Source organism: Capsaspora owczarzaki (assembly GCF_000151315.2).
Source record: "Capsaspora owczarzaki ATCC 30864 unplaced genomic scaffold supercont2.3, whole genome shotgun sequence".
In the NCBI taxonomy this organism is placed as follows: domain Eukaryota; class Filasterea; order Ministeriida; family Capsasporidae; genus Capsaspora; species Capsaspora owczarzaki.
The window spans coordinates 936180-959362 of record NW_011887294.1 but is presented as its reverse complement, the minus strand read 5'-3'; the positions used below and the strand labels follow the sequence as shown (position 1 = coordinate 959362).

At 52.9% G+C, this 23183-nt stretch overlaps 6 protein-coding genes across 6 annotated transcripts; all 6 read right to left on the bottom strand.

The window, feature by feature from the left end:
* Nucleotides 1-111: 111 nt before the first annotated feature.
* CAOG_02284 (hypothetical protein) lies at nucleotides 112-8575 on the bottom strand (the record flags this gene model as incomplete). Its single annotated transcript, XM_004348984.2, has 5 exons — nucleotides 112-479; nucleotides 605-7193; nucleotides 7282-7453; nucleotides 7559-7666; nucleotides 8508-8575. 5 exons carry the CDS (start codon nucleotides 8573-8575, stop codon nucleotides 112-114), a joined length of 7305 nt encoding a protein of 2434 aa, XP_004349034.1.
* Nucleotides 8576-9140: 565 nt separating this feature from the next.
* On the bottom strand, nucleotides 9141-12090 carry CAOG_02283 (hypothetical protein; the record flags this gene model as incomplete). The annotated part of the gene is made up of 10 exons (XM_004348983.2): nucleotides 11956-12090; nucleotides 11687-11764; nucleotides 10745-10830; nucleotides 10599-10674; nucleotides 10373-10498; nucleotides 10198-10287; nucleotides 9995-10096; nucleotides 9694-9884; nucleotides 9452-9562; nucleotides 9141-9350 (listed from the first exon to the last, which is right to left on the bottom strand). The coding sequence occupies exons 1-10, from the start codon at nucleotides 12077-12079 to the stop codon at nucleotides 9141-9143; spliced, it is 1194 nt and encodes a 397-aa protein (XP_004349033.1). The 5' UTR covers nucleotides 12080-12090.
* A 259-nt stretch (nucleotides 12091-12349) lies between these two features.
* On the bottom strand, nucleotides 12350-13805 carry CAOG_02282 (EF-hand domain family; the record flags this gene model as incomplete). The annotated part of the gene is made up of 5 exons (XM_004348982.2): nucleotides 12350-12499; nucleotides 12616-12726; nucleotides 12871-13000; nucleotides 13096-13187; nucleotides 13749-13805. 5 exons carry the CDS (start codon nucleotides 13803-13805, stop codon nucleotides 12350-12352), a joined length of 540 nt encoding a protein of 179 aa, XP_004349032.2.
* A 459-nt stretch (nucleotides 13806-14264) lies between these two features.
* CAOG_02281 (hypothetical protein) lies at nucleotides 14265-17564 on the bottom strand (the record flags this gene model as incomplete). Its single annotated transcript, XM_004348981.2, has 17 exons — nucleotides 14265-14907; nucleotides 14982-15249; nucleotides 15347-15534; nucleotides 15594-15665; nucleotides 15732-15803; nucleotides 15868-15939; nucleotides 16004-16075; nucleotides 16140-16211; nucleotides 16275-16346; nucleotides 16418-16489; nucleotides 16554-16625; nucleotides 16691-16762; nucleotides 16825-16896; nucleotides 16962-17033; nucleotides 17097-17168; nucleotides 17236-17307; nucleotides 17374-17564. The coding sequence occupies 17 exons, from the start codon at nucleotides 17562-17564 to the stop codon at nucleotides 14265-14267; spliced, it is 2226 nt and encodes a 741-aa protein (XP_004349031.2).
* Nucleotides 17565-18612: 1048 nt separating this feature from the next.
* On the bottom strand, nucleotides 18613-21056 carry CAOG_02280 (hypothetical protein; the record flags this gene model as incomplete). The annotated part of the gene is made up of 8 exons (XM_004348980.1): nucleotides 18613-19782; nucleotides 19890-20121; nucleotides 20184-20255; nucleotides 20327-20398; nucleotides 20467-20538; nucleotides 20597-20668; nucleotides 20733-20804; nucleotides 20878-21056. The coding sequence occupies 8 exons, from the start codon at nucleotides 21054-21056 to the stop codon at nucleotides 18613-18615; spliced, it is 1941 nt and encodes a 646-aa protein (XP_004349030.1).
* Nucleotides 21057-22044: 988 nt separating this feature from the next.
* CAOG_02279 (glutathione transferase) lies at nucleotides 22045-22962 on the bottom strand. Its single transcript, XM_004348979.2, has 2 exons — nucleotides 22726-22962; nucleotides 22045-22578 (listed from the first exon to the last, which is right to left on the bottom strand). The coding sequence occupies exons 1-2, from the start codon at nucleotides 22919-22921 to the stop codon at nucleotides 22139-22141; spliced, it is 636 nt and encodes a 211-aa protein (XP_004349029.1). The 5' UTR covers nucleotides 22922-22962; the 3' UTR covers nucleotides 22045-22138.
* Between the last annotated feature and the right edge of the window lie 221 nt (nucleotides 22963-23183).

Below are 23183 nucleotides of genomic sequence, written 5' to 3'. Positions count from 1 at the left end.
ATAGACTTTGAAACATGATTTTTTTTTTGAGTAACTATTACAGATAAACACAAGAACACGAAAAGGCAAACAAAAACAAAAACAAAACAAAACGTGAAACATCACTCAGGCTCAATCCTCAATCACTACACGTCGCATAAACATGCTCGCAATGAGGACTTCGCAGCTTGTGCCGGCGGCACAGGAGGACAATCGCACACGAATATCGTAGCGCCCACGAGGCGGCGCCGACTGGAAGTTGATGCGGTACAAGCCAGTGCCCAAATCCGTAATCGAGTTGATCGGATCCGTCTTGGTAAACGTACGAACAACCGTGAACGGAGCGGACGCCATGCTCATGGTTGCAATGAATGTGTCACCTCCAGTTACGCGCCTGCGGTTGCAAGATTCACGAGCTTGGAAGTGCAGATAACCAGCAGCAAACTCGTACGGTGCCATGAGGTAGCCATCAAGCGTTGTTTTGGAAGAGTCGGTCGTGACTGTCACAAAGCAAGAAGCGGGGGACGGAGCCAAACAAAACAAGGCAAACGGACGAAACGTGAGAAACGTTGCAGCGAAAATTGGACAAAAAGCCGAGAAACCCAAAAAACTACGTCAAACTTACTCTGTTCAAACGAGAACAACGACACGATGTGACCAGAAGCATAGTAGCTTCCCGTGGCCGCCGTCATACCAACGTACGCTCTTCCGGAATTCAGGGTCATCATGCGGTCGATGTCAAAGTCAAAGTTCGAGACACGGCCACCTGTGGCGACTGACATGCGATGCCCATCTGCGTCGTACGTCACAACGAACTGGGTGGTCACATCTTCTGCGTCAAACTCGGCAGGCGTTGACCAGCTGGTGAAGTTTGGCGTGATGACGCCGTTTGAAAGCATGTACATCTCGTTGCAGTTCATCGAGTCAAAGTACACTGCAATCGAGTTGGTGAGACCCTTGTACCCACAGCCAGAGTCGGAGCTTCCGCCGGCAGAGCCAAGCGCGTTCAGGCCATTCGCGTTGTTCTGAATGACAAAGGCAAACCCTTCGCCAGCTGGGTTGGCGAGCCAGGATATTCCGTCCGTAATTTTCACCGCGAACGTTGCACGCCACGAATCTCGGACATTGACGAGCGAGTTGAACCACATGCCACCCACGTCAGATGCGCCGTCGGTCAGCGTAATTGGGAACTTGTTGGAATTGGTCGAAGCAGATCCTCGAACAACCATGTTGGTGGAAGCAACGGTGCCCGAGTAGCTAAACGATGGAGTGGCGAATGTTGGCGTGCAGCCGGTGATGGCAAACTGGCCGCAACTGTCTGTACCAGCAAACGCATAGTTCTTCCAGTCAAAATTGATGACAGCGTTGTAGGTGCACGACGTGTCGCCGACGGGACAGCCATCGGTAGCCATTGCCACCGTAATCAAACCATTGAGCACATCGCCACACATTTGATTCTCGGTCATGTACTGGTCGTAGACGCGCATGGCATTGTCACCGCTCAGCTGGAACGAAAATGGAATCTGCCCGTTGACGCCCACGGGTACAATCGTCTGACCGGTCACAATGGACGTGGAGGGCCCAATTGTCACTGGCGAGATGATTTGGCTGGTCGGCCAAGGAGTCTCGCAATAGCCGAGAACTGAGCATGGGCCGGCGCATCCGTTATCCTGAACGCCGTTCATGTCCCACATGAACAGATTGTACGAGAGACGAGGAATTCTGATGGGCCACTGGAGCTTGTTGTGGATGGTCTTTGTCGCCTCGATGGTGATCTTAAAGCCGTTCGACAACGTCGAGCTGAACGAGTCGCCAAACGAAATGTCAAAGCCGACAACAAACCCAGACTCGGAATACTGCTCAGGCATGGTGAAGACTGTGTGCAACACGCTCGAGTACTGGCCATTGTTCATCGCCACGGACAGCTCGAGCGGCAGCGTCAACGACCAGATAAACCGGGACAGAACGTCATTCGCGAGCGTAACCCCCCAGGCATCCGGCGCTCTCAATTGGAGTCGTGCACGAATGATATTCTCACCGGGCACCAGAGCAAAGTTGGTGAGCCATCCCGTCGCAACGTTGCGCTGCGGAGGTGATGCGCCCGTCATAAAGTGGCCGTAGATGACCTGGGCAGTGACGTTGCCCAGAAGGAAGGTGGTCGAAGTCGGGTTGGTGAAGGCCATCTCGATATCAACGGTCATACCGGTGGAGGACGTGGCAACCAGAGTCATGTTGGACGCCGGCAGCTGACCCACCGTCTCGGGCGTAGGGTTGCCCAGAATGTCAAAGTTGATTTCGACCAGCGAGACCATGTCGGACAGGTAGTTGAATGCAGACGTGCCCGACGCGCTAAAGCTCATGTCCGAGCCCTCCATCATGGTGGTCACGGCCGCCTTCGTGTCGGCTACATTGGAAATCAACACCTGGATGGCGGCTGGAAGCTGGCGCATGCCTGGAGTCAGGAGGATGGGCGAAAAGATGGACACTGTGCCCACTTGCAGGCCGTTGGCATAGAGGGTGATGCTCAAGTTCGATTTGAGTTGGAATGTGACGCCAGGGAGATCGGGAAGCTTGATGAGCAGGCCAGCGATGACTCCAGTCGGCTGGAGAGTCTGCGCAAGGGAGCCGCAGTACTGGCCCAGATAGCACGGCAGCTCAATTCCAGAGCTGTAGCGGTCGCCGCCATTGATGCGGACTTGCTTGAGAGCAAACCCAGGGATGGAGTCATCGTCTGTCGCAGTCGTCGAGGGTGTGTCACGACGTGCTCGCATGAACGCATCGCGACGCTCGTGGCGGGTCGATTGGGAGGAAAAGGCATCACTGCGCTTGGTGCTCGCACGCGCTCGCTGGAAACGCAGCTCACTGGCTTCGAAGGCAGCCTCGTCTTCTTGAGCACGGCGTTGCTCGGCAGTCATCCATGGGTTCCAAGCTGCGGCACGGCGCGCGTTTGTCGGTTGCAACGGTTTGGTGTTGTTCTTGAGCAGCGAAGATGGAATGTAGACATCGGAGGCAAATCCAGTCGGATCGGAGCCGAGGGAGCCAACAAGCCGCATGATAAAGTTGGTGCCGTTGTAGAGCTGGTTGGCCCACACCTTTGCGTACGTCCCGTCAATGACAAGCAAAATGGACGCCTTGGACCCCAACGGTCCGACCAACGTGCCAGGCGAGGTCAGAATGGCCTGACGCACAGAGATCTTGGGGCTGCTGGCCTCCACGTTGATGGCACCCCACTTGAAGTAAAAGTCGAGCTCCTTGACCACGGTGATGTTGACACTGAGGATGGCAGCTGTCGCAGTGGATTCCACGGACGCCGAGATGTCCATGGAGGCATTGGAGGGCGCAGTGTACGAGGGCGTTTCGGTGGAAGGCGGCGGCCGGGTGACGTTCAGCTTGATTTCAGGGATGATCTGGGACAAAAAGTTGGCGCCGCGCCGACGATCGCCGTAAACGACCACGGTGACTGGAATTTCGTTCAAGTACTTGTTGCCGACAGTCCACAAATCCATCCAGCTCGAAAAAGCCAAGTTGGCCTGCGTGGGCAGGGCTCGGGTCGCGGCCTGAACTTGGGGAATGCGAACGGACACGTTGGCAAACTGCTGGCTACCGTCAACATCAGCAAAGAGAAGGAGCGGCGGGATGGTCACGTTGAAGCCGATTCCGGAGGCCAGTGTGATGTTGGCGACCGCCGAGACGTTCGTGCCACGCAGGTAGATGAGCTCCACACCATTGAAGAACTTGATACCGTCGTCCAACGAAGGGCCGGTCTCGGGTCCGGTGGCAGGGCGCGTGAACGTTTCCTGGTTGAACTTGAACCCCGTCGCAATGGGATAGACCTTGTGCCCGTTCGCGCGAGAAGTGAAGCTGCCGTTGAAGCTCAAGGTCACGTACTCTTCATCGAGAAAGTCCTGCAGAATGCCACGGACAAAGGTTCCATTGTCGTTGCCAAAAATGGAGAGCGCGCCCTGAATCAAACTGAGACTCGAGGTCTTGCCAATGTGCGCGGACGGGAGGACAACCTTGCTAAACCTCCGGTTGGAGGAGGAAATGCTCACATCCAAGTCGCCCCAGGCTACAGTGAAGGTCAGCGAGTCGGAGCTCAAGAGCCACGCCAGGGAGGCGTTCACGGAAGACAGATCGGACTCGACAATGAGGGACACATCCGAGTTGTTGGTGAAGCTCAGGTTGGGGTCGACGGTCGAGTTGAACGAGGGCGAGGCGCCGCCCAGCTCGACGGAAAAGTCAATCGAGGAGATGATGGTGCTCAAAAAGTTGCTTCCAGGCCGTCCCTTCACTCCGACAACCAGCATGCTCTCGTCAATGTAGTCCAGCACAGACCAGACCAGCTGTTGCGCGGCAATAATCGTGAGACCGGCAGACACGTTGACGAGCTTGTCCTCCAAGGACACGTCGAGGGGCGATGTGTTGAGCGTGAGCATGGCAGTGTTGTTCAAGGCAATGTCGAGTTCGAGCGCCGGGAACTTGAGCTGCAACGTAAAGCTGACCTCAAGATTCAGCGAAACATCAAAGCAGAAGGTCGTCTGGTTGATACCTTGCAGCTCGATCATGTTCAGGCTGACCCACGATGCAGCGTCGATGGAAGCGTCCGAGTCGTCGTCCGAGTGGTCGTTCTCACTGTCTTTTTTGGGCAGACTGCGAGGCATGACAATGCTTGTCACGAGAGGAGTTGCGCCATACGTGCCCGTGATGTCAATCTTGACGTCAATGTCGTCCGTGTAGTCCGTCACCAGGTTGGTCAGGTGGGTGCCATTTTGCGAGTCAAAGACTGTCAGGTTCAGGGTAATGTGCCCTCCTTTGCCAGCGAAGGGCTCGATGACAAGAGAGCCAATGTGCTCGCTGTTGAACAGGCTCCACTCGACCCGCTTCCACGCAATGTCGAGCGACAGGTAGTCGAGAGGCATCGAAACATCCACAAAGCCCATCACGCTGGGCTCGGTGCTTTGCACGTCGACCGTGACGTTGACACTGTTCAAGGAGGGGTTGTTTTGAATGGGCTCATCGCGGCGAGCAATGCCACCCTCGTCCAAGTGTGGCAGACCGAGAGGCTTGGCTTGTCGTTGGGTGTCTGAGCGCAGCAAGTCCAGCGCAGCCTTGACAAAGTCAGCCAAGGACGAGACTTGACGAGAGCCGCTCTTGCGACGGTGAGGCACCGAGGCGGTGGTCGATGCGCGTGTGTGCATTGAGGACTTGAGCGCGGACGCGAATCGCAGGCCAGAACGTGCGCGAGTGGTCACGGCATCATCCAGAACGGCACGTCGCGCACTTCCACCGTGGCTCGAGTCGTCGTCCTCTTCGTCGCCCGGGTTCATGGTGAACGTCACAGACACGGCAGTCAAAATATCAGTGACAAGAGAAAGGTTGAGCGCCGGCACACCAGTGACATCGCCGATGAGCTCGCTGCTTCCCAGATAATCGAGCGTTGCATCCATGACGACCGAAGCATTCAGCAAGCGGACGGTCACGTTGATGGTGACGTCTGGGCTGAACTCGCTGAGGAACATGGGCTCGAGCTGGATTTCAGCCAAACCGTACTCGGAGACGGTGACTCCAACGCGAATGGGCGGAATGTCACCATGGAAGTCGTAATCTGCCAGGAACTGGGGAAGAGTAATGTTCAACGTGAGACCGACCTCCGAGTCGCTCATCGTGTCGACCGAGAGGCCATTGATGGAGAGCGAATCCCCGGACGACGTCGAGTTGTCGCCCCCAGGCGACGTGGGGTCGTCCACCGTGGTCGAGTTGAGAGTCAATGTCACGTTCAGGCCGGCAAGAAGCGCCTGCACGTAGCAATCGTCGGGATTGCGATCGGCGACGCGAATAACGGCTTGGAGGCTCGAGTTGGTCAGGTACGCGTTCAGTGCATCCTGCACAGGAACCAAGTTGGCCGTGCGCATGCCACCCGTCGCCCACAAATAGGCGCCTTCTTGCCCGTAAAACCCAGGCTCGGAGCGACCAGAGCCCATTCTGCGGGCATGGGCATCGTACACGTCAAACTCGAGGCTCGGGACAGTCGCGCGAACGAACGAAGAGTTGCTAATCCACACATTGACCCGCGGGTTGAGTTCAGTTTGGTAGTTGGCGGGCAGCAGCGAGAGGGCCTTGAGGCCGGAAGGTGGAAACGGCGGAGGCTCCACCTCGCCTTCAGCAGGCGGGCCGTTTAGGACTTGCGGGACTTCAAACTCAATCGAGATGGGGAAGATGATGCCAGTGTGGACTGTCAGCTTGACGGTGACTTTGAGCGGAACCTGGTACTCGTCGAGAAACCGCTGAGCGACAGTCCGGACGGCCACTTCGTTGTCCACCACAAACTTTGACGCAAACGAAAGTGTGAGATTGCCTGGTTCGATGCTCTGGCCGGTGAGGTCTGTGTGGCCCAAGAGGCCATACTCGTCGGAATAAATGTACGCGGTCGTGTCTTCAAAGGAGGCGCCGACTGAGGCCGGATTGTACAGGTATGTTTTGAGTACGAACGGAACGCCGGCCGCCGAGCACAGCTCTGGGAGCGTGATTGTATCGACAAACACAGCAGCGTTGAGCAAGGGGAGAAGCAGGACGAGGACGGCAATCAGGTAGCAAATCAGGGCCAACAGCAGCAGGGCGCAAATCGTCGTGGCAATGCGGCGCTTGCGTGTCTTGACCATGGCCTTGTAACAGCGAACGCAGCAGCTGGAGCGGTGTGGCTTCTCGTGCTCGACTTCTTCCTTGGGCGCGGGTCGGTTGAGTGCGTGACGCAGCGAGGTCATGGAGGATGCGACGGCCGAGCCAACCACGCGCATGCCGTGAGAAGCCTTGGCTCTCGCCGAGTACAGCGCAGTCACCGCAGCATTGGAGCCTGGAGGAGCACCGCCGCCAGACGCCGTGCCGCGCCGGGCCTGATCGGGCACAGTCTCGTCGTCCGGCGTCTCCTCAACGTTCAAGATTTCCACCGAGGACGAGGTGGCAACCATCTTTGGCTTGGTCGCTCGGTTGAACTTTTGCATCTCCATGCGCTCCAACCGGCCGGTCGAGGAGTCGAGCGTTTCGAGCAAATTGTTCAGTGACCTGTCCGTTCGCTCCGATGTCGGGGCACTCGGCGGGTCACGGTATGCCATGCTCGCTGCCAGGGCGCCCTTGTCATAGTAGTCTGACGGTGGCACGACAGGCGGAGTCCGCGTCGGAAGCATTGAGCTGTAGTCGCTCGAAGCGTTCGCGGTTGTCTACGGCAATAAATAATAGTAAAAAATGAAGTAAGATTGAAAAAAAGGAGGCAGCGGCAGTAGCAAAAAAAAGAGGGTGCACACGTACGTTGTAGGCAACGGGAGTTGCCAGCAAGGTTCCATCAAGGCTCGTCTTGGTCGAGAAATACTCGATCAATTCAGAGATGCGCGGAAAGGTCATGGACTGTCCAGCAAACTGGATGCGAAAGCCACCTTCGGCTGCGTTGGAAATTTGGTAGTGGTGGACGCGATCCGTGTCCCTGTCAGATGAGAGTGCAAGGGGTGCGTGCCGTGGGGGATGAGAACAAACTTGCGCCAAGTCTGAAACCAAACAACAAAAAAAAAAACCAAATCGAGTTGCTTACAACAAGGAGAGCGAGTAGCCACCGGTACTAGCGGTACGCAGCAGGAAATCTCCTACATTGACGAGGAGAGCTTCAGCTTGCTGTCTTGTAATGCCGGGGTGGAAGTAACTGCAGCACAAAAAAAAAACCGGCAACGAGCGAAAATACAGAACAATGTTTCGTCAGTTTGAGCGACCAGCTGGATTTTATCGTCGTTGCAGGAAGGTCATGATTCAAATGCAGTATCACGACATTCCAATTCGAATTCGAAGGGGGGAGGGTGAGGCAGGCGAAAGCATTAAAAAAAGTGATCTGGAGCCAGCTGTCCAAAGCCATGTAAGGAAAAGTGGGATTGGAGTGGTTTTTGTTTTTTGCGTTTTTGTCGCTGCGTTTCATGCGGTGAATCGTGTGCACAGTCCGTGAGACGACGAATGAGCGCGTATTCATGGCATCGACCACGCGCCCACTTGCCGAGAGCACAACTGGGTGAGTGGATCTCGCATAAGAAAGTGCTTAAAATTACAAAAAAAAAATCGTTTCGCGGTTTCGTTTTTTTTTTTTTTTTTTTTTTTTCCCCTTCTCCGCAATAGTTGTTCGTTTCTTTCTCGCTCTCGCCAGCCAACTCGGGACCAGTCGTGCTGCAAGGCAATGTAACACTCTGCATCATCACCGTCGCTCGGACTGCGGTGCCTTCCCCCCTACTTCAAGCAGAATGGCGTGGAGGCGAAGCGAGCGGTAACGAATAAGCGTCGCTCGCTCGCTCAATCAATCAACCAAGGCGGGACACCACGCCTGACGCGACTACCGCTGGAGGCCCCCTGCTTGAGCCTCACGTCCCTGCCCTGTGTCGTGCGGCCGCCTCATCCTTCGAACACTCAGCAGCAAGCAGTGGTCTGAGGCGCGGCTGCCCCCCGCCAAAAGAGCGAACATCACCGACGCGATTGTCCCATCTCGAAAAGCTTGCGCGCACCTGTACTCTTCCACGACTTCGACGTCCAGGACCTCGAACTCCATGGCATCTTCCAAGCGTCGCGACATGGCTGCGGGAAGTGGGGGAGTGGACAGGAAGAGCCCCGACAGCGAGACGAACAAAAAAAAAAAAAAGAAAAAAAAAGTTGACAAAGGAAAAACAATGAAAAAGAAGAAGAAGAAGAAAAAAAAAAAAAAAAAAAAGTGCGCAAGCAGAATAAAGCTCGCCTTCCTTTCTTTCCCCCCGTTGAATTTATGGTGGAAATCGAGTCACGAGGCAACACGGCGCAGACCACCGGACGATCGGGAAAACTACAAAGTGATAGGGGCAGGTATCATGGCCAGCTGTGGGATTTCGGCATCAATCAATGGCTGTGGAACTTACCAAAAGGGAAACTTGGATGAATTCAGCTGTCAACAGCTGGCACAAAATGGAAACAAGTGGAGCCCAAATTGCACATTGCAGTGTGACACGATGTGGGAACGGCGAACATGGTTGGACAAATATACATAGACACGCAACAGAGCGAGATAGAGAAAGCAACAGCGGGAGAGAGGTCGAAAACACACACGAAAGAAACGCAGATTGGAAAAACCACATTCGCACGTTCATTCATCATCATTAGCTTTTGATCTACACTGCGCTCGTCTCGGCCGCATCTTCAGAGTTCACAGAGGAAGCAGACCGCGAGTGATTCGGCCGAGCAGTCGCAAGCATAATCGAGCGATCAATCAGCTCGTCCTCGGACATCTTGTTGAAGACGCTGGCGTCGCCAAAGTTAAACTCGCCCCGCTTGATTCGGTCCATGCGATCGAGCAGAATGTGCTTGAAATCGTCGCTGATCTGTATTTTCGGACAAGCGGAACAAAGCGAGCAAAAAACAGTGAGCAGAGAAAACGCCGCAACACCAAAATAACAAAAAAAAAATCTGCCAATCATCACACCTTTTGATTTTCAGCATCCGTCTCTGGAGATTGACCGGGAGGCCGCCCGTAGCGGGATTCCATCATTTGTTTGAACCGTGCGACACGAGTGTTTTCAAATTTGACACGCTCCTGTCGGGGGTGCAAGCGTTCCAGAATTATGAGCAACCGATCAACAAGGTCCGAGAGTGTTCCAAAGCGACAAACCGATCAACAAATCCAAGTCCCCGTGACAAGAATGCTCAAAAGCGACAAACCCGTACCTCTTCCAATCGCTTTGAACTGAGTTTTCGGAAGGTCGAGTACTTTTGTTCCATTTGCGAGCGGAAGACTTGGAGGGTCGAGAATGTTCGGTCGCGGCGCTCGAGATTCGAGTAAATCTCTTGGTATCGTGCCTCCATCAAGCTCTTGACCTTCTGGGCGGTGAGACGAATGCCCTCAGTGTAGACTGTATCTGGGGCTTCTCCTTCGCCTGCGCGACGAGCCGAGCAGAGAAACGCGTTGAGTTGGCGAAAAAGCCGAAACGAGCGAATCTGCGCTGCATCTGCGCTGAATCTGCCTTACCCATTGGTGTTGTGAGATCAAACGTGATGAATTTGGTCGGCACATAGCCAATATTGTTGGAGCCAACTTCAACCTTGATCCAGTCCGAGGGCTCTTCGTCGTCTACAACCCGATCACGTACCAAAAAAACACAAACCAGCAACGCAAGACGTGAGGCTTTTGGAATGGCAACCACATCCGTGCCAAAGGTTGCAAAAACAAACCTGGTGGCGTCAAAACGAAAATCTTTTCGCCTCGTGTCAACGACACTTCATTTTCGTCCACTGCTTTGTAGTCGTAGAGTGCCTTGGCCTCTATGCGATCATTCGATGAGTCATTCAAAATCTCGGCCATTTTTGTGTGCATGCTCGACACCTCGGAAAGCGAGGTGCGACTTACCTTGCTTGACGGCGAAAAAGTAATTGAAATCTTGAATCAAATTGACAAGGAGGGCGGTCGAGACAACCGAGTCTGTAATGAGTTGCGTCGACTCTTCCTTTGATCGCAGCAAACTTGGTGCGAACACTGCCGACACGACGACGAACAGGACAAAAAAGCAAACGCAACGATGAGCACACGCATCGAATCGAACAGAGACCAGCAGACACCACAAACACGAACGCACCAATGGCCAGGTTGGACGGCTCCATTTTGTTGAATTTCGAGAAGCGAGCAACTTTGGCCAAGAATTGCATCAAGAGCTGTAACAACGTGTCAGTTCACCAACGACGATAAGGCGAGACACACTCCGCATCAAAAGCCACCACCTACCTTCAGTCCGTTGAGATTGGCTTCCGGCATCAAATCCAAGGTGGCGAGAATGCGTTCTCGACGAGACTTGGCATCCCCACTCGTGGCTACGCACGTCAACGAAGGGATTGCACAGACAACGAGTCAAGTGAGATTTGGTTGTCATCCCCTTCCCCTCAATGTCACGAGATGCGAAGCAACGCGACAAGACGGCCGACTGCACCTTGCGCTGCGATGAAAACATCATGAAGATCAAAAGTCATGAGCGGCTCGGCAAGCTCTCGATAGAGTTGTTTGAGCAAGCTACGTCAATTCAGCAATCACGATGCAAGTCAGCCAAAAACCAGCATCGAACGAACGAACAAACGCATAACGGTGAACGAACGACTCGAAGAAACAGAGTTTGATACTTGCCTGGCAACATCGTGCACCGAGTCCTCGCGTTGAAACCCCTCTCGTTCGCCTGTTCCAAGTGCATCAGGCAAAAGGGTTTTTTTTTTGTTGGTTGTAAGTTAGATTGAGACCAAGTCTAGATGTGTTGTTTGGTTTTGTGGGCCTGACATCTGCTGGCAACAAAACGTTGTCAAAAGTCCAACCGCTCTTCCCCTCTCACTTTCATGAGCAGGCAGGCCAAGGCGTGCAAACAACAGAATTTTGAATGCAGCGATTTGGGTTGTTCACCACCACCGTCGCAGATCATAGAGTTGCCATGCAAACCAATGCTAAACTCAAACAACCATCGAAATAGATTTTTTTTTTTTTTTTTTTTTTGCCGTGTTTTGTTGTTGTTATTGTTGTTGTTGCTTCCCAACCAACACTTGCACCACAGCTGCCACCCAAACCACAGGGACGAATACTCGAACTTGCCATCGACGCATCAAACCAACGAAAACAGCAGACAAGAGCAACAGAGCAGACAAGGGAGCGAGTTTGAGCAGAGCGAGAGCGAGAGTGAGGACTCACCCCGGTTGATGTCCTTCTTCATCTGCTGGACGGTCGGCACGGAGCCAGGCACGCGGAAGAGACCTTCCTCCTTGAGCCCTGTTTTGTGTGTGTGCGAGTGTGTGTGTTGTGGAGCAAAACACACACACAAAAAAAAAGAGTGGCCAAAGCCAAAACGCCAAGAAGTGATCGAGACAGTCAGGAGAGCAGAAGGACCCGACTTTGAATCCCGCTTCCTGCTGCTCTCTCCAACTCTCTCTCCCTCGATTACACTCAGCCTCGGCGCTCACCTTCTTGCTCGAGGAAGATCATGGCCTCGCAGGCAAGCGCCTCGACGCGGTCGTTGTAGTTGACGCCAAACAGTGGCTTGGACCGTTGGCTGAATCGCCGACTCGCGCGTCGAAAGCCTTCCATTGTCGTGTCTGTGACCTGCGAATGGGAGTGCGCAGCAAGGTGCCTTGCCGAATGCGGGCAAAGAAACAGATTGTTTGTTTTTTGTTTGGAATAAAAAATACTGTGGATGCACAATTGCAGAGGCGAAGAATCGATGGAGAAAGAAAAAAAAATACAGTGAACAAAACATCTTTCTTTACAAGAGGCAACGTCAGGCATCATAACGCAGAAAACACAGCAGAAAGCGAAAATCACACGACGTCGTGGCAATTCCGTGCATTCATTGCCGCGTTACTGGAAGGTGGCAGCCTTGGACTTGAAGTCGGCGCGGCGTTGCTTGGCGGCTTCGAGCTCGGCCTTCTTGGCCTCTTGCTCCTTCTTGATTTCATTCTCAAACTTGTTAGAGTCAGCCAGCTGCTTTGACTTGGCCTCGAAGAAGTTCTGCAGGCGTGGGGAAGGGTGCATGTGAGCGGCAGCATTGTTTGGACCTACGCTAGAAGAACAACAAACGAGCACATCAACACGCTCAAAAGAGCAGCATGCGCTGGTTTCTGTACCTTGGCACCGCCAACACCTTCCTCAGACACATTTACGCTCTCGGCAAGCTTGGCGAGGCCAGAGCCGGCCTCGAGCTCACCGCGAGCTGCCTTGCGGAAGATGAGCAAAAACTAACATGCAAAAGACAATTGAACATTCCCAGTGAGTACACACACACACACACACACACACGCACCTGATGGTTTCAAACAATGGGGGGGGGGTGGAAAAGCACGGTAGAACACGTCAAGAAACGCGAGTGGCCAAACACTCACCTCACGGTACGAGATGGTACCATCGAAATCCTCGTCAACCAGGGCGATCATGGCCTTCAAGGCGACGTGTGTTTGGGGCTCGCCGAGCTGCTCCATAAAGTACTTGAGTTCCTGCAGATCGAGGAAGCCACTGGATATGGAGGAGCGTTTCCGTTGCACAGTGAGCAACCCGACCCGAGTGAGAGCCAATCATTGTCAAAAATCGCGTGCCGTGCTGTGACTCACCTCTTGTCTGTGTCGTACTTCTTGAACATGTCCTTGAACTTTTTGAGTTCAGAGCGCGAGAATTCGGGGAACTCGGTGTACTCGTTGAAAACCTGCTCCAAACAAAGACGTAAGAACGAAGTGAGCGAGCGATGAACTACCAACAGCTCTTGTTCGCACTGCAGCGCGAACACACTTGCAGCATACACACACAAACATTCACACAGATGAGGGTATGCGAGTGTGCGTTGCGTATGAAGGGATGAGAATTTTGAACTGAAAGAAGAGCAACCGCAACGATGTTACTGGTGGCTGTTCGACCCCAGCAGAGCGCGGCATTGACCAGGAGTCGGATGCGGGGGTGGGGTGGGGGCTTTGCTGCTATGATACAACTGACTGATGAGGACGGGCTGTGGCTGAGCGCCTGAGAGAGTTGAGTTGAAGGAACGAGGATATGTGAAGGTTGCCACAAAAGGAAAGGGAAAATCGCAAACAAAAGCAAAAAAAAAAAAAAAAAAAGAAAAAAAGAAAGGGAGGTTCAGATCATGTGTGTGTGGGTGCGTGTTTGAGTGCTTTTGCATGAGCGAGCAGCGGGAGATCGGGGCGGGGCGGGGGGGGGGGAAGCGGTGGAGAGGAAAAGAGTGTGGCGGAAGTGGAGAGAACTTTAACTTTACCTGAGTAACCTTGCCGCCTGCTTCGGCGCCCGAGTCAATGTCCTGGCGACGCTGCAACTTGGATGCGAGATCGATGGAATGAGAGAGAGAGAGAGAGTGTGTGTGTGGTGGTGGTGGTGGTGGTGGTTGGAAAGGGGAAGGATAGAAAATACAAACGATGACTGGACTTGTTGATTTCTGAGAGTATGGGAGAAAACCAAAATTTAAAAAGAACAAAATAACAAAAGCACATATTGGTCTGGGACATCACCACGGGTCTGTGCATGGGGACGTTCGATTGGGTTCGGAAAGAGGACAGACTGCAAAAGTGTTGAACACAACTCAAGAGTCGATCGAAAGTTGATGTTTGTCGAATTGTTGAGGTGGTATTGAAACAAACGAATATCAGAGGGACATGCACGAAGGAAGGTGGGGGAAGGGAAGGGAGGACAAGGCAGAAAGGCAGAAGAGATGCATACAGGCAGAAGAGATACAATGACAACAACCGACAACACAAACGTCAAACCAACAATCACGTTAGTTTGTGATCGACGCGTAGTCGACATTCCCGGTCTGCGTGGAAGGTACGACAGCGACCGTCGCGTAAGAAGTTGGTGAGGACGCGGTTGGCACACGAACAGACGAGGGATCGGGCAGCGAAGGATTGGCGTACTCGACACCGGATGCAGACACGGCTGCGTCAGTATCCTGCAGTTCCGATGAGCCTGCAGGAGCTTGGGGCTTTGAGCCGGCATCTTCGTACACGGCATGGGTGCCAGTAGCAGACACAGCTTCGTAGGTCTGCTCGGATGGTACAGCAGCTACCGTCGCATAAAAAGTTGGTGAGGACGCGGACTGCGCACGAACGGAGGAGGCGTTGGGCAGCGAAGGATCGGCGTACTCGATGCCACTGCTACCTGACGGTTGTGTTGTACTGGATGCTTCGGCATACACCTGTTCCGACGCACCGACAGGGGCCAGGCGCGCCGAGCCAACATCTTCATACAGAGCATGGTTGTCAGTGCCAGACAATGCTGCATAGGTTGGATTCACAACGTTGGACACAGTGTTGCTGGAATCAACCGACTGGTAAGTCTGGTGGCCGTGCTGGTGGTGGCCAATGCCTTTGGTGAGCGGCGACGCCGAAGAGCCACAACCAGCGCAGCCAACAAGATGAGGGCTAACAGGCCAAGAATGACTCCGAGAATAATCGGCCATGAATCTGAGTCACTTGAACTTTTTGGAGCATTCGACGCAGCAGATGCAGCAGACGTCTGCCATGCAGATGAAGCACTGGCGGCTGATGCGGAAACTTGTGAGGCAATTGACGCAAAGGACGTCGAGGCGGCGGAAACGTCAGAGGCAACTGAAGCAGCCGAGGCAGATTGCGTAGACGCGATTGAGGCGATGGAGGCGAGCGGAACACAGGATCCAGTCACCATGCCGTATCCTTCGTAGCACTGAGTGCAGGGATCGGACGAGGTGCAGGTCAGGCAATTGGTCCCGCAACACGAACCGTTCCCTGAGGCATAGCAGGTGGCACACGCTGTATCACACTCTGCCGTACGAAGGATCAGTGAAACAATCGCATGGGACTTGCAGTCAGCTCTCAAACTTACGGTAAGGATAGGATGCATTGCCGTATGTGCTCGGCGGAGCGACAGTGTTTCCACCAAAGGTGAAATTGTTGGGGCGTAGATATAGGAAGAGTTGGAACGGTGAAGTTTCCATGGACAAACACAAGCCGTTTCGCAAGCCCTTAAACAGACCAGGCGGCAAAGTGGTGAAGGAATTGTTATGCAAAGTCCTAACAGTAACTTGAAGTGAGAGGGGAATCAAATACAAGCATCGAGAGTGCTTGCTTACAAATAGAACAGCATAGTCAGGCCTGTGAATGCGTTGGCGGAAATGCTGGCGATCTGGTTGTTGTCGAGTCGCCTACAGATCAATCCGCCAACGAGTGAGCAGCTTGGTGTGTGATTCTTCATGTCATTGCTTGCTTACAAGACCGCGAGCGTCGTCAAGCCGGTGAATGCGTTGGTAGAAATACCAGTGATCTGGTTGAGTGCCAGATCCCTACGGATGGAGAGACAAACGAGCGAGTGTTTGTGTTTGATTCTTCATGTCATTGCTGGCTTACAAGCCCGCGAGCGTAGTCAAGCCCGTGAATGCGTTGGCGGAAATGCCGGTGATCTGGTTGAGTGCCAGAGATCTACAGATAGAGACGCAAACGAGCGAGTGTTTGTGTTTGATTCTTCATGTCATTGCTGGCTTACAAGCCCGCGAGCGTAGTCAAGCCCGTGAATGCGTTGGCGGAAATGCTGGTGATCTGGTTGAGTGCCAGAGATCTACAGATAGAGACGCAAACGAGCGAGTGTTTGTGTTTGATTCTTCATGTCATTGCTGGCTCACAAAGTTGTCAGGGCAGTCAGGTCTGTGAATGCGTTTGCGGAAATGCTGGTGATCTGATTGTCGAGCAGATATCTACAGATGCAGTAGCAAACAAGTGAGCTGTTCGTGCAATGCTTCACATCGTTGCTTCCTTACAGGGCAGCCAGCGCAGTCAGGCCTGTAAATGTGTTTTCAGAGATGCCGGTAATCCGATTGTTGGCCAGACCCCTACAGATAGTGCCGGAAATGAGTGAGCTGTTTGTGTGTGATTCTTCGTGCAACTGTCTTTGCTTGCTTACAAATAGGACAGCGCAGTCAGGTTTGCGAAAGCCAATGCGGAAATGCTTGTAATCTGGTTGTTATCGAGTTCCCTACCGAAAGAATCGCACCGAGTGAGCCTTTTGCGTGCGATTCTTCAGGTCGTTGCTTGCTTACAAGGAAACCAGTGCAGTCAGGCCTGTGAAAGCAGATTCGGGAACGCTGGTGATCTGGTTATTGTTCAGATATCTACAAATACAATCGGAAACAAATGAGCTTTCTGTGTGTGATTTGTGATGTCTTTGCGAACTGACAGGTTCTTCAGCTTAGCCAGGCTGGTAAATGCGGCTGCAGAAATGGTGGTAATCTGGGTGAATTCTAAATTCCTACAGATCGAGTCGCCAATGATTGAGCCGCTTGTGTGTGACTCATGACTTTGCTCGCTTACAGGCTCACCAACGCGGGTAAAGTTGTGAATGCGTTTGCTGAAATGTCGGTGAGCTGGGTGTAGCTCAGATGTCTACAGAAAAAGAGGCAAACGAGGGAGCCGTTTGTGTGACTGTTCCGACTTTACTGCATGCTTACAAGTAACTCAGTTCAGTCAGATCGCTGAACGCGTTCGCAGAAATGCTTGTGATGGGGTTGTCGGACAAATATCTACAGGTAAAGTTGCCAACGAGTGAGCTGTTGGTGAGATTCTTCGTGCATTAGCTTGCTTACAATGAGTTCAGCGAAGTCAAACCCGCGAATGCGTCTGGGGATATGGCGGTGATCTGGTTGCTTTGCAGATCCCTACAGATAGTGCCGGAAATGAGCCGTTTGTGTGTGATTCTTCGTGCAAAGGTCTTTGCTTGCTTACACCTCCTTGAGCGCAGCCAGGGCTGTGAATGCAAAGGCGGGAATGCTGCTGATCGTGTTGTTGTACAGAGACCTACCAATCGTTTGCCAATCAGCAGGCAGTGCTGCAATTCAAGGTCAATTCAACGCCAACACTTACAGGTGCGTTACGCCAACTGGGATTCCGCTTGGAATGGTCGAGAGAGCCCTGCCTTTGCAATTAATAGCAATGGCCGACGAGCAATCGCACACGCCGCCAGTGCCACATGCATCGACTGCTAGTGCCAACTGGACGCGATGCAACACGCAGAACAGCAGCAGCAGTTCAAAGGCAAACCCTTTTGGTGTCATCTTTGCAAAAGGGAGCGTTGCGAATCAATGACATTTGCAGAGTGAGCTCGAAGCGTATTCAAAGATTCAACACAGATTGCCACAGTGCGGAAAGCCAGTTGGGTGGGTGGATGGGTGGATCGATGAGTTCAAGGCCCTTTTATTTTATTTTTTATTTATTTATTTATTTTTTTTTTGTTGGGGGAAAACTTTGCCGCAGGTTTGAATTTTTTGTTTTGTTTTGTGGTGGAACGCATCAGCTCAACAAGGAGATTCAACAAGATTCTTCGATGTCTGACCCTCATTTTGCAGCAGTTGTAGGCGAAAGCATAGTGTCAAACCCCAGCAACGCTCCGCGCTTCACTTTTCACTTTCTCGCGTCGTTTGAAGAATGGAGCTCGAACACACAAGGCAGGGTCAAAGTGCCAAATCAAAACGATAAACAATGAAAATGAAAAGGCTTCTCTGGCATCCGCCCTCTCTGACCGTTGGTCGTGCGACCGGCGTCTCTGATCCTCAGATGCGGCCTGTTGCAGCAAGCGAATCACATCAAGCAGAAAATGTGGCGGTGCGGAAGGGGCTCTGCGACTGTGCTGACAGCAGCAACAACAACAACAACAACAACAACAACAAAGCACAAAATCGACAAAAACGAAAAACAAAAATCACAAACAAAAATACCAAAAACAGACTGATCGGCCACCACAGCTCGATCTGTTCGAATTGTGTTTGTTACTGGGTTATCCTTGCTGGCTTTCTTTCGACTCTGCACCTCGAGCAGCAAGTCCTAATGATGCTTGAACCCTCAGCGTTTGAAACTGCCAGGACACTTCCGCAACGGGCCTGATTCTGCAACGGGCCGTCACGAATGAGCTCGACACGGCTGCGATCGAAAGTTGATGTTCGTCAAATGGTTCAATGTGGATTGAAGCAAACGGATATCACGAATAAAGTACACGAGGATGTCAGAGCAAAAAAAAAAAAAACGGCATTTATGACAGTGGCAGACAAAAACCCAAACAAAACCCACATTAACAACGCATTCAAACAGCACACGCCAACAATCACACTACTTTGCTATCAACGCGTAATTGACATCGCCGATCTTTTCAGAAGGTGCATCGGCGACCGCCGAGTAAATGGTTGGCGAGGACGCGGGCAGCGCACGAACAGACGAGGGATTGGGGAGCGAGGGGTCGGCGTACTGCACCCCGGAAGCGAATGCTTCGGCATACAGCAGTTCCGATGCACCAACAGTAGCCGGGCGCGTTGAGCCGACATCTTCGTACAACGAATGAGTACCGGAAGCAGACAAAGGTTCGTAGGTTGGATTCGCAACGTGTGATGCAGTGGCGCTGCGATCAACAGATTGGTACGTCGGTTCGGAAGATTCGCGCAGTTTGATGGCCGTACTAGAGCGACGACGCCGAAACGCCGCCAACAGCGCAACCAGCAAGAGGAGAGCTAGCAGGCCACCAATGACTCCGAGAATAATCGGCAAAGAGGCTGCATCGCTCGACTCGTTTGGAGCATTGGACGCAGCAGAAGCAGCAGATGCAGCAGACGTCTGCCATGCAGATGAGGCGCTGGCGGCGGATGCGGACGCCTGTGAGGCAATTGACGCTGAGGGCACAGCAGCGAGAGAAGCAGAGGACGCCGAGGTGGCGGAAACGTCTGAAGCGAGAGATGCGTACGACGCGCTGGCAGCAGATGCAATTGACGCTGAAGATGCAGCAGCGAGTGAAGCAATGGAAGCTGAAGATGCAGACGCGATGGAAGCAAAGGACGCCGAGGTGGCGGAAACATCAGAGGCGACAGATGCAGACGCCTGAGATGCAGAAGCCGCAGTAGCAAGGGAAGCAACGGAGGCCGAAATAGCGGAAGCATCGGAGGCGGCTGATGCGGACATTTGTGATGCGATTGACGCGGATGACGCAGCAGCGCGGGAAGCAGCAGATGCCAAAGTAGCAGAAACATCGGAAGCAGCAGAGGCAAACGACGCGCTTGCAGCAGATGCGATAGAGGCAGAAGATGCCGTAGCAAGCGAAGCAAAGGACGCCGACAGCGTCGATGCAGCGGAAACAAGAGAGGCAACAGAGGCAGCCGAGGCAGATTGTGTGGACGCGACCGAAGCGATGGAAGCAACAGAGGCAGCCGAGGCAGATTGCGTGGACGCGACCGAAGCGATGGAGGCGAGCGGAACGCAGGACCCACTCATCATGCCATAGCCCTCATAGCACTGAGTGCAGGGATTGGACGAATTACAAATCAGACAATTAATCCCGCAGCACGCAGCAGACCCAGCAGCATAACAGGTAGCACAGGCTGTATCACACTCTGCGGTACACTTGTCAGCGATATGAGCACAGCAGGATTGCAGTCGCCGCGGAACTTACTGTTTGGTTCGGATACACTGCCGTATGTGCTGGGCGGAGCGACAGTGTTCCCACCAAAGGTAAAGTTGTTGGATCGCAGCGGTTGGGCATATTGGAACAAACGATACGTCAAATACAAGCCATTCGGCAAGCCCTTGAACAGACCGGGTGGCAATGTGGTGAAGGGATTGTCATTCAAGGCCCTGCAAGTACCATCAAGTCAGAGGCAACTCAAATGCGAGCATTTAGAAGTGTGCCTGCATACAATCTCGTCAGCACGGCGAGGCCTGTGAATGTGCTTGCAGAAATGCTGGTGATCTGGTTGTAGTTCAGAAGTCTAGAGACCGAGAGGCAAACGAGTGAGCCGTTGGGTGTGTTATTCTTTGGGGGGGGGGTCTTCTTGCTTACAATTGTGTCAGCGAGCTCAGGTCTGAGAATGCATTTGCAGAAATGCTGACGATCTGGTTGTAGGATAGATCGCTACAAATAGTAGTCGCAAGCGAGTGAGTCGTATGTGTGTGATTCTTGCTTCCTTTGCGCTTGCTTACAGAGAACTCAGCTGAGTCAGGCCTGTGAATGCGTTTGCAGGAATGGTGGTGAACTTGTTCAGAAACAGGTAACTACAGGTAGAGCAGTGAGACGTTCATGTTTGATTCTTCCTGTCTTTGCTTGCCTTACAGTTGTGTCAGCGAGCTCAAGCCTGTGAACATGCTTGCGGAAATTTCGGTGATGGCGTTGGTGTGCAACTCCCTACAGACACGCTCTCAAACAAGTGAGGTTTTGTGTGGGATTCTTCGTGTGTTTGCGTGCTTACAGTTGTGTCAGCGCAGTTAGGCCTGTGAATGCGTTAGCGGGAATGCTGGTGATTTGGTTATTGTTCAGCCTCCTATCGATATCGACCGAGGCCAAATCAGACAGACAATGCCCCAATTCAAGATCAACTGGACGGCAACAATTACAGCAGCGTCGTGGCTACGGGAACTTCGCTTGGAATGGCTGAGAGCAATCTGAAAGCGCAATCGACCGTCGTTCCTGTACAACTGCACACGTCGCAGGCATTGTCTGCTTGTGCCAATTGGGCTTGGTGCAGAGCGCAAAACAGCAGAAGCAGACCAACAGCAAAACCTTTGGGTGTCATCTTTGTGGTGTTGCAAATCAAAGACATTGCCTGAGTGAGCTCGCAGCTTTGTGAGCACACATCGTGCCAGTGCCAATAATCTAGTTGTGTGCGGGTGCGTGAGGGGTGTGCGAGGACATCTGGCTCGAGACAAGTTTTGTGGGGAATCAGAGATGGTGTGATGTTGCCTCGCTCCCCCAATCCCCGCGCGCCCCTGTTCGATCACTTCCACTGCGTTTGTGGACAAATCTTGCCCTCAATCAAAATGTGTGAGTGTGAGTGTGGGGAAGGCGGGTCGAGGCAAGCGGCGGCGTACCAGCTCAGGTATGATCTGTTCAAATGTTCAAAGCGGGTTGTTTTTTGTTTTTTTTTTTGTTTTTGTTTTTGGTTTTTTTGTTTTTTTTTTTTGTTTTTGTTATTTCCTCTTTGGTTCCATTGCGAATTTTTCAAGGCCAGGCGTTGAGGGCCCCGCTTTTTCCTTTCCGCTCCGTCATCGTCTCTTCTGCTTGATTTAATTGGCTTGCAGGACGCATTCGAGGATCAGAGCCGCGGGGTGGTGGTGGTGGTGGTGGTGGTGGGGGGGGGGAGGAAGGCGGGGGAGAACAGACACCAGCAACCTGCTCTCTTTGGTGCTTCGACGTCATTGCGTTTCCATTGCGGGGTGCAGGAGCTCCATTCCCCCAAAAGAAGCGAGAAGCGGTCGATAAAGAAGAGCAGATGGCTGCTTGAGTTTGGCGTGCTGTTGCTTGGGGGTGGAAAAACAACCAACCTCAAAGAGCGGATAACCCAAATGACCAAAAACAGACTGATCATGAGTGATGAGTGGAGCATTTTGGTCATCCTTTTTGGCCTGCTTTTGCGAGCCTGCGCAGGCATCGCAGTTGATCCTGCAGGAATTGCGCGTCACATCTCATCCTACTTGTACTGTCACCGAACAAAAAAGGCCCAAAAACCCCGGCAAAAGCAGCAGCATTTCGCCGCAGAAGGAATCGGATGGATGTGACGATCTGCTGTTGTTGCTGCTATGGTAATGCTATGTACTAATTTCAGATTGACAAATTTCTTGCTTTTGAAAACATGCCGAACAAAGGCTTCCATTAGATCTACTGGGCAATCGCCTTCTGCCACGAGGGGCGCGACGAGATGCGGTTCCACCACGCGTTGACGTTGGGACGCGAGGTGATGAGGTGACCGAACGGGCCGCGAACAAGGTGCTGGCCGTACGGAAGATGGGCAAGATCGGCCAGCGAGAACTGGTTGTTGGCGAGATACTCGTTCTTGGACAAGTGCTGCTCGTAGACGTCGAGAATCTTGGCAAGCTTGGCAGCCTCGGCCTCAGCAACAGCCATGTCACCCTCGATCTTGTAGAAGACGGGCTTGAAAACAGTCTCCTTGACAATGGCGCCAGCAGACGGGTTGAAGTTGGAATACTCGACAGACAGCCACTGCTCAACGAGGGCGGCTTGCTTGATGTCTTCGGGGAGCAAAGTGTTGCCCTGGCCCTTGTACTTGGCGTCAATGTAGTGAGCAATCGCACGGGATTCTGTCACAATGGTGCAATGACAATACAGAGTCAGTGAGTGGGTTGTTGTTTCGGATTGCAAAAGGTTGTGGAAGCGATGCGTGGGCTGATCCACAACATCAAGTTACTCGAAAACCCCCAATTCGGTTGATGCTCCTCAGTCCTTACCAAACACCTGGAAGCCGTCGGCATCCTCGAATGCGGGCATCTGGCCGAAGGGCTGGCGGGCGAGGTGAGCGGGCTCCTTGAGCTCAGTCACGCTGACATTGACAACCTCGAACTCGACGTTGTGCTCGTACAGCGCAGTCATGACGCGCTGTCCGCAGGTGGAGAATCGGCTGCCGTAGATCTTTGGGAGGGACATGTTGCTTTGTGTGGAGGTGTTGTGTTTTTTCAAAGTGAAGTTGAAAGACTGACCTCGGATCGATTCGGCCGAGCGGCGCTTTTATACTGTCGTGCGACGGGGAATTCGCCGCGGTTGCGCACGCTCGCGCCATCACATGTTTGCAATGGGGTCTCGGTTCGTTGTGGTAGCAGCAGCGTCAGGAGTGTGTAGTCAACGCCTGACTTTTGATCGAGCGAGCCAGTGCAGATTCTGGCATGTTCCACAAATCCCAACACCCAGC

Excerpts from the sequence above, each read along its gene's own strand:
- CAOG_02279 (XM_004348979.2), bottom strand. The coding sequence starts at position 22,921 with ATGTCCCTCCCAAAGATCTACGGCAGCCGATTCTCCACCTGCGGACAG. Across the intron at positions 22,579-22,725 it reads CGACGGCTTCCAGGTGTTTG|AATCCCGTGCGATTGCTCAC; the intron begins GTAAGGACTGAG and ends CCATTGTGACAG.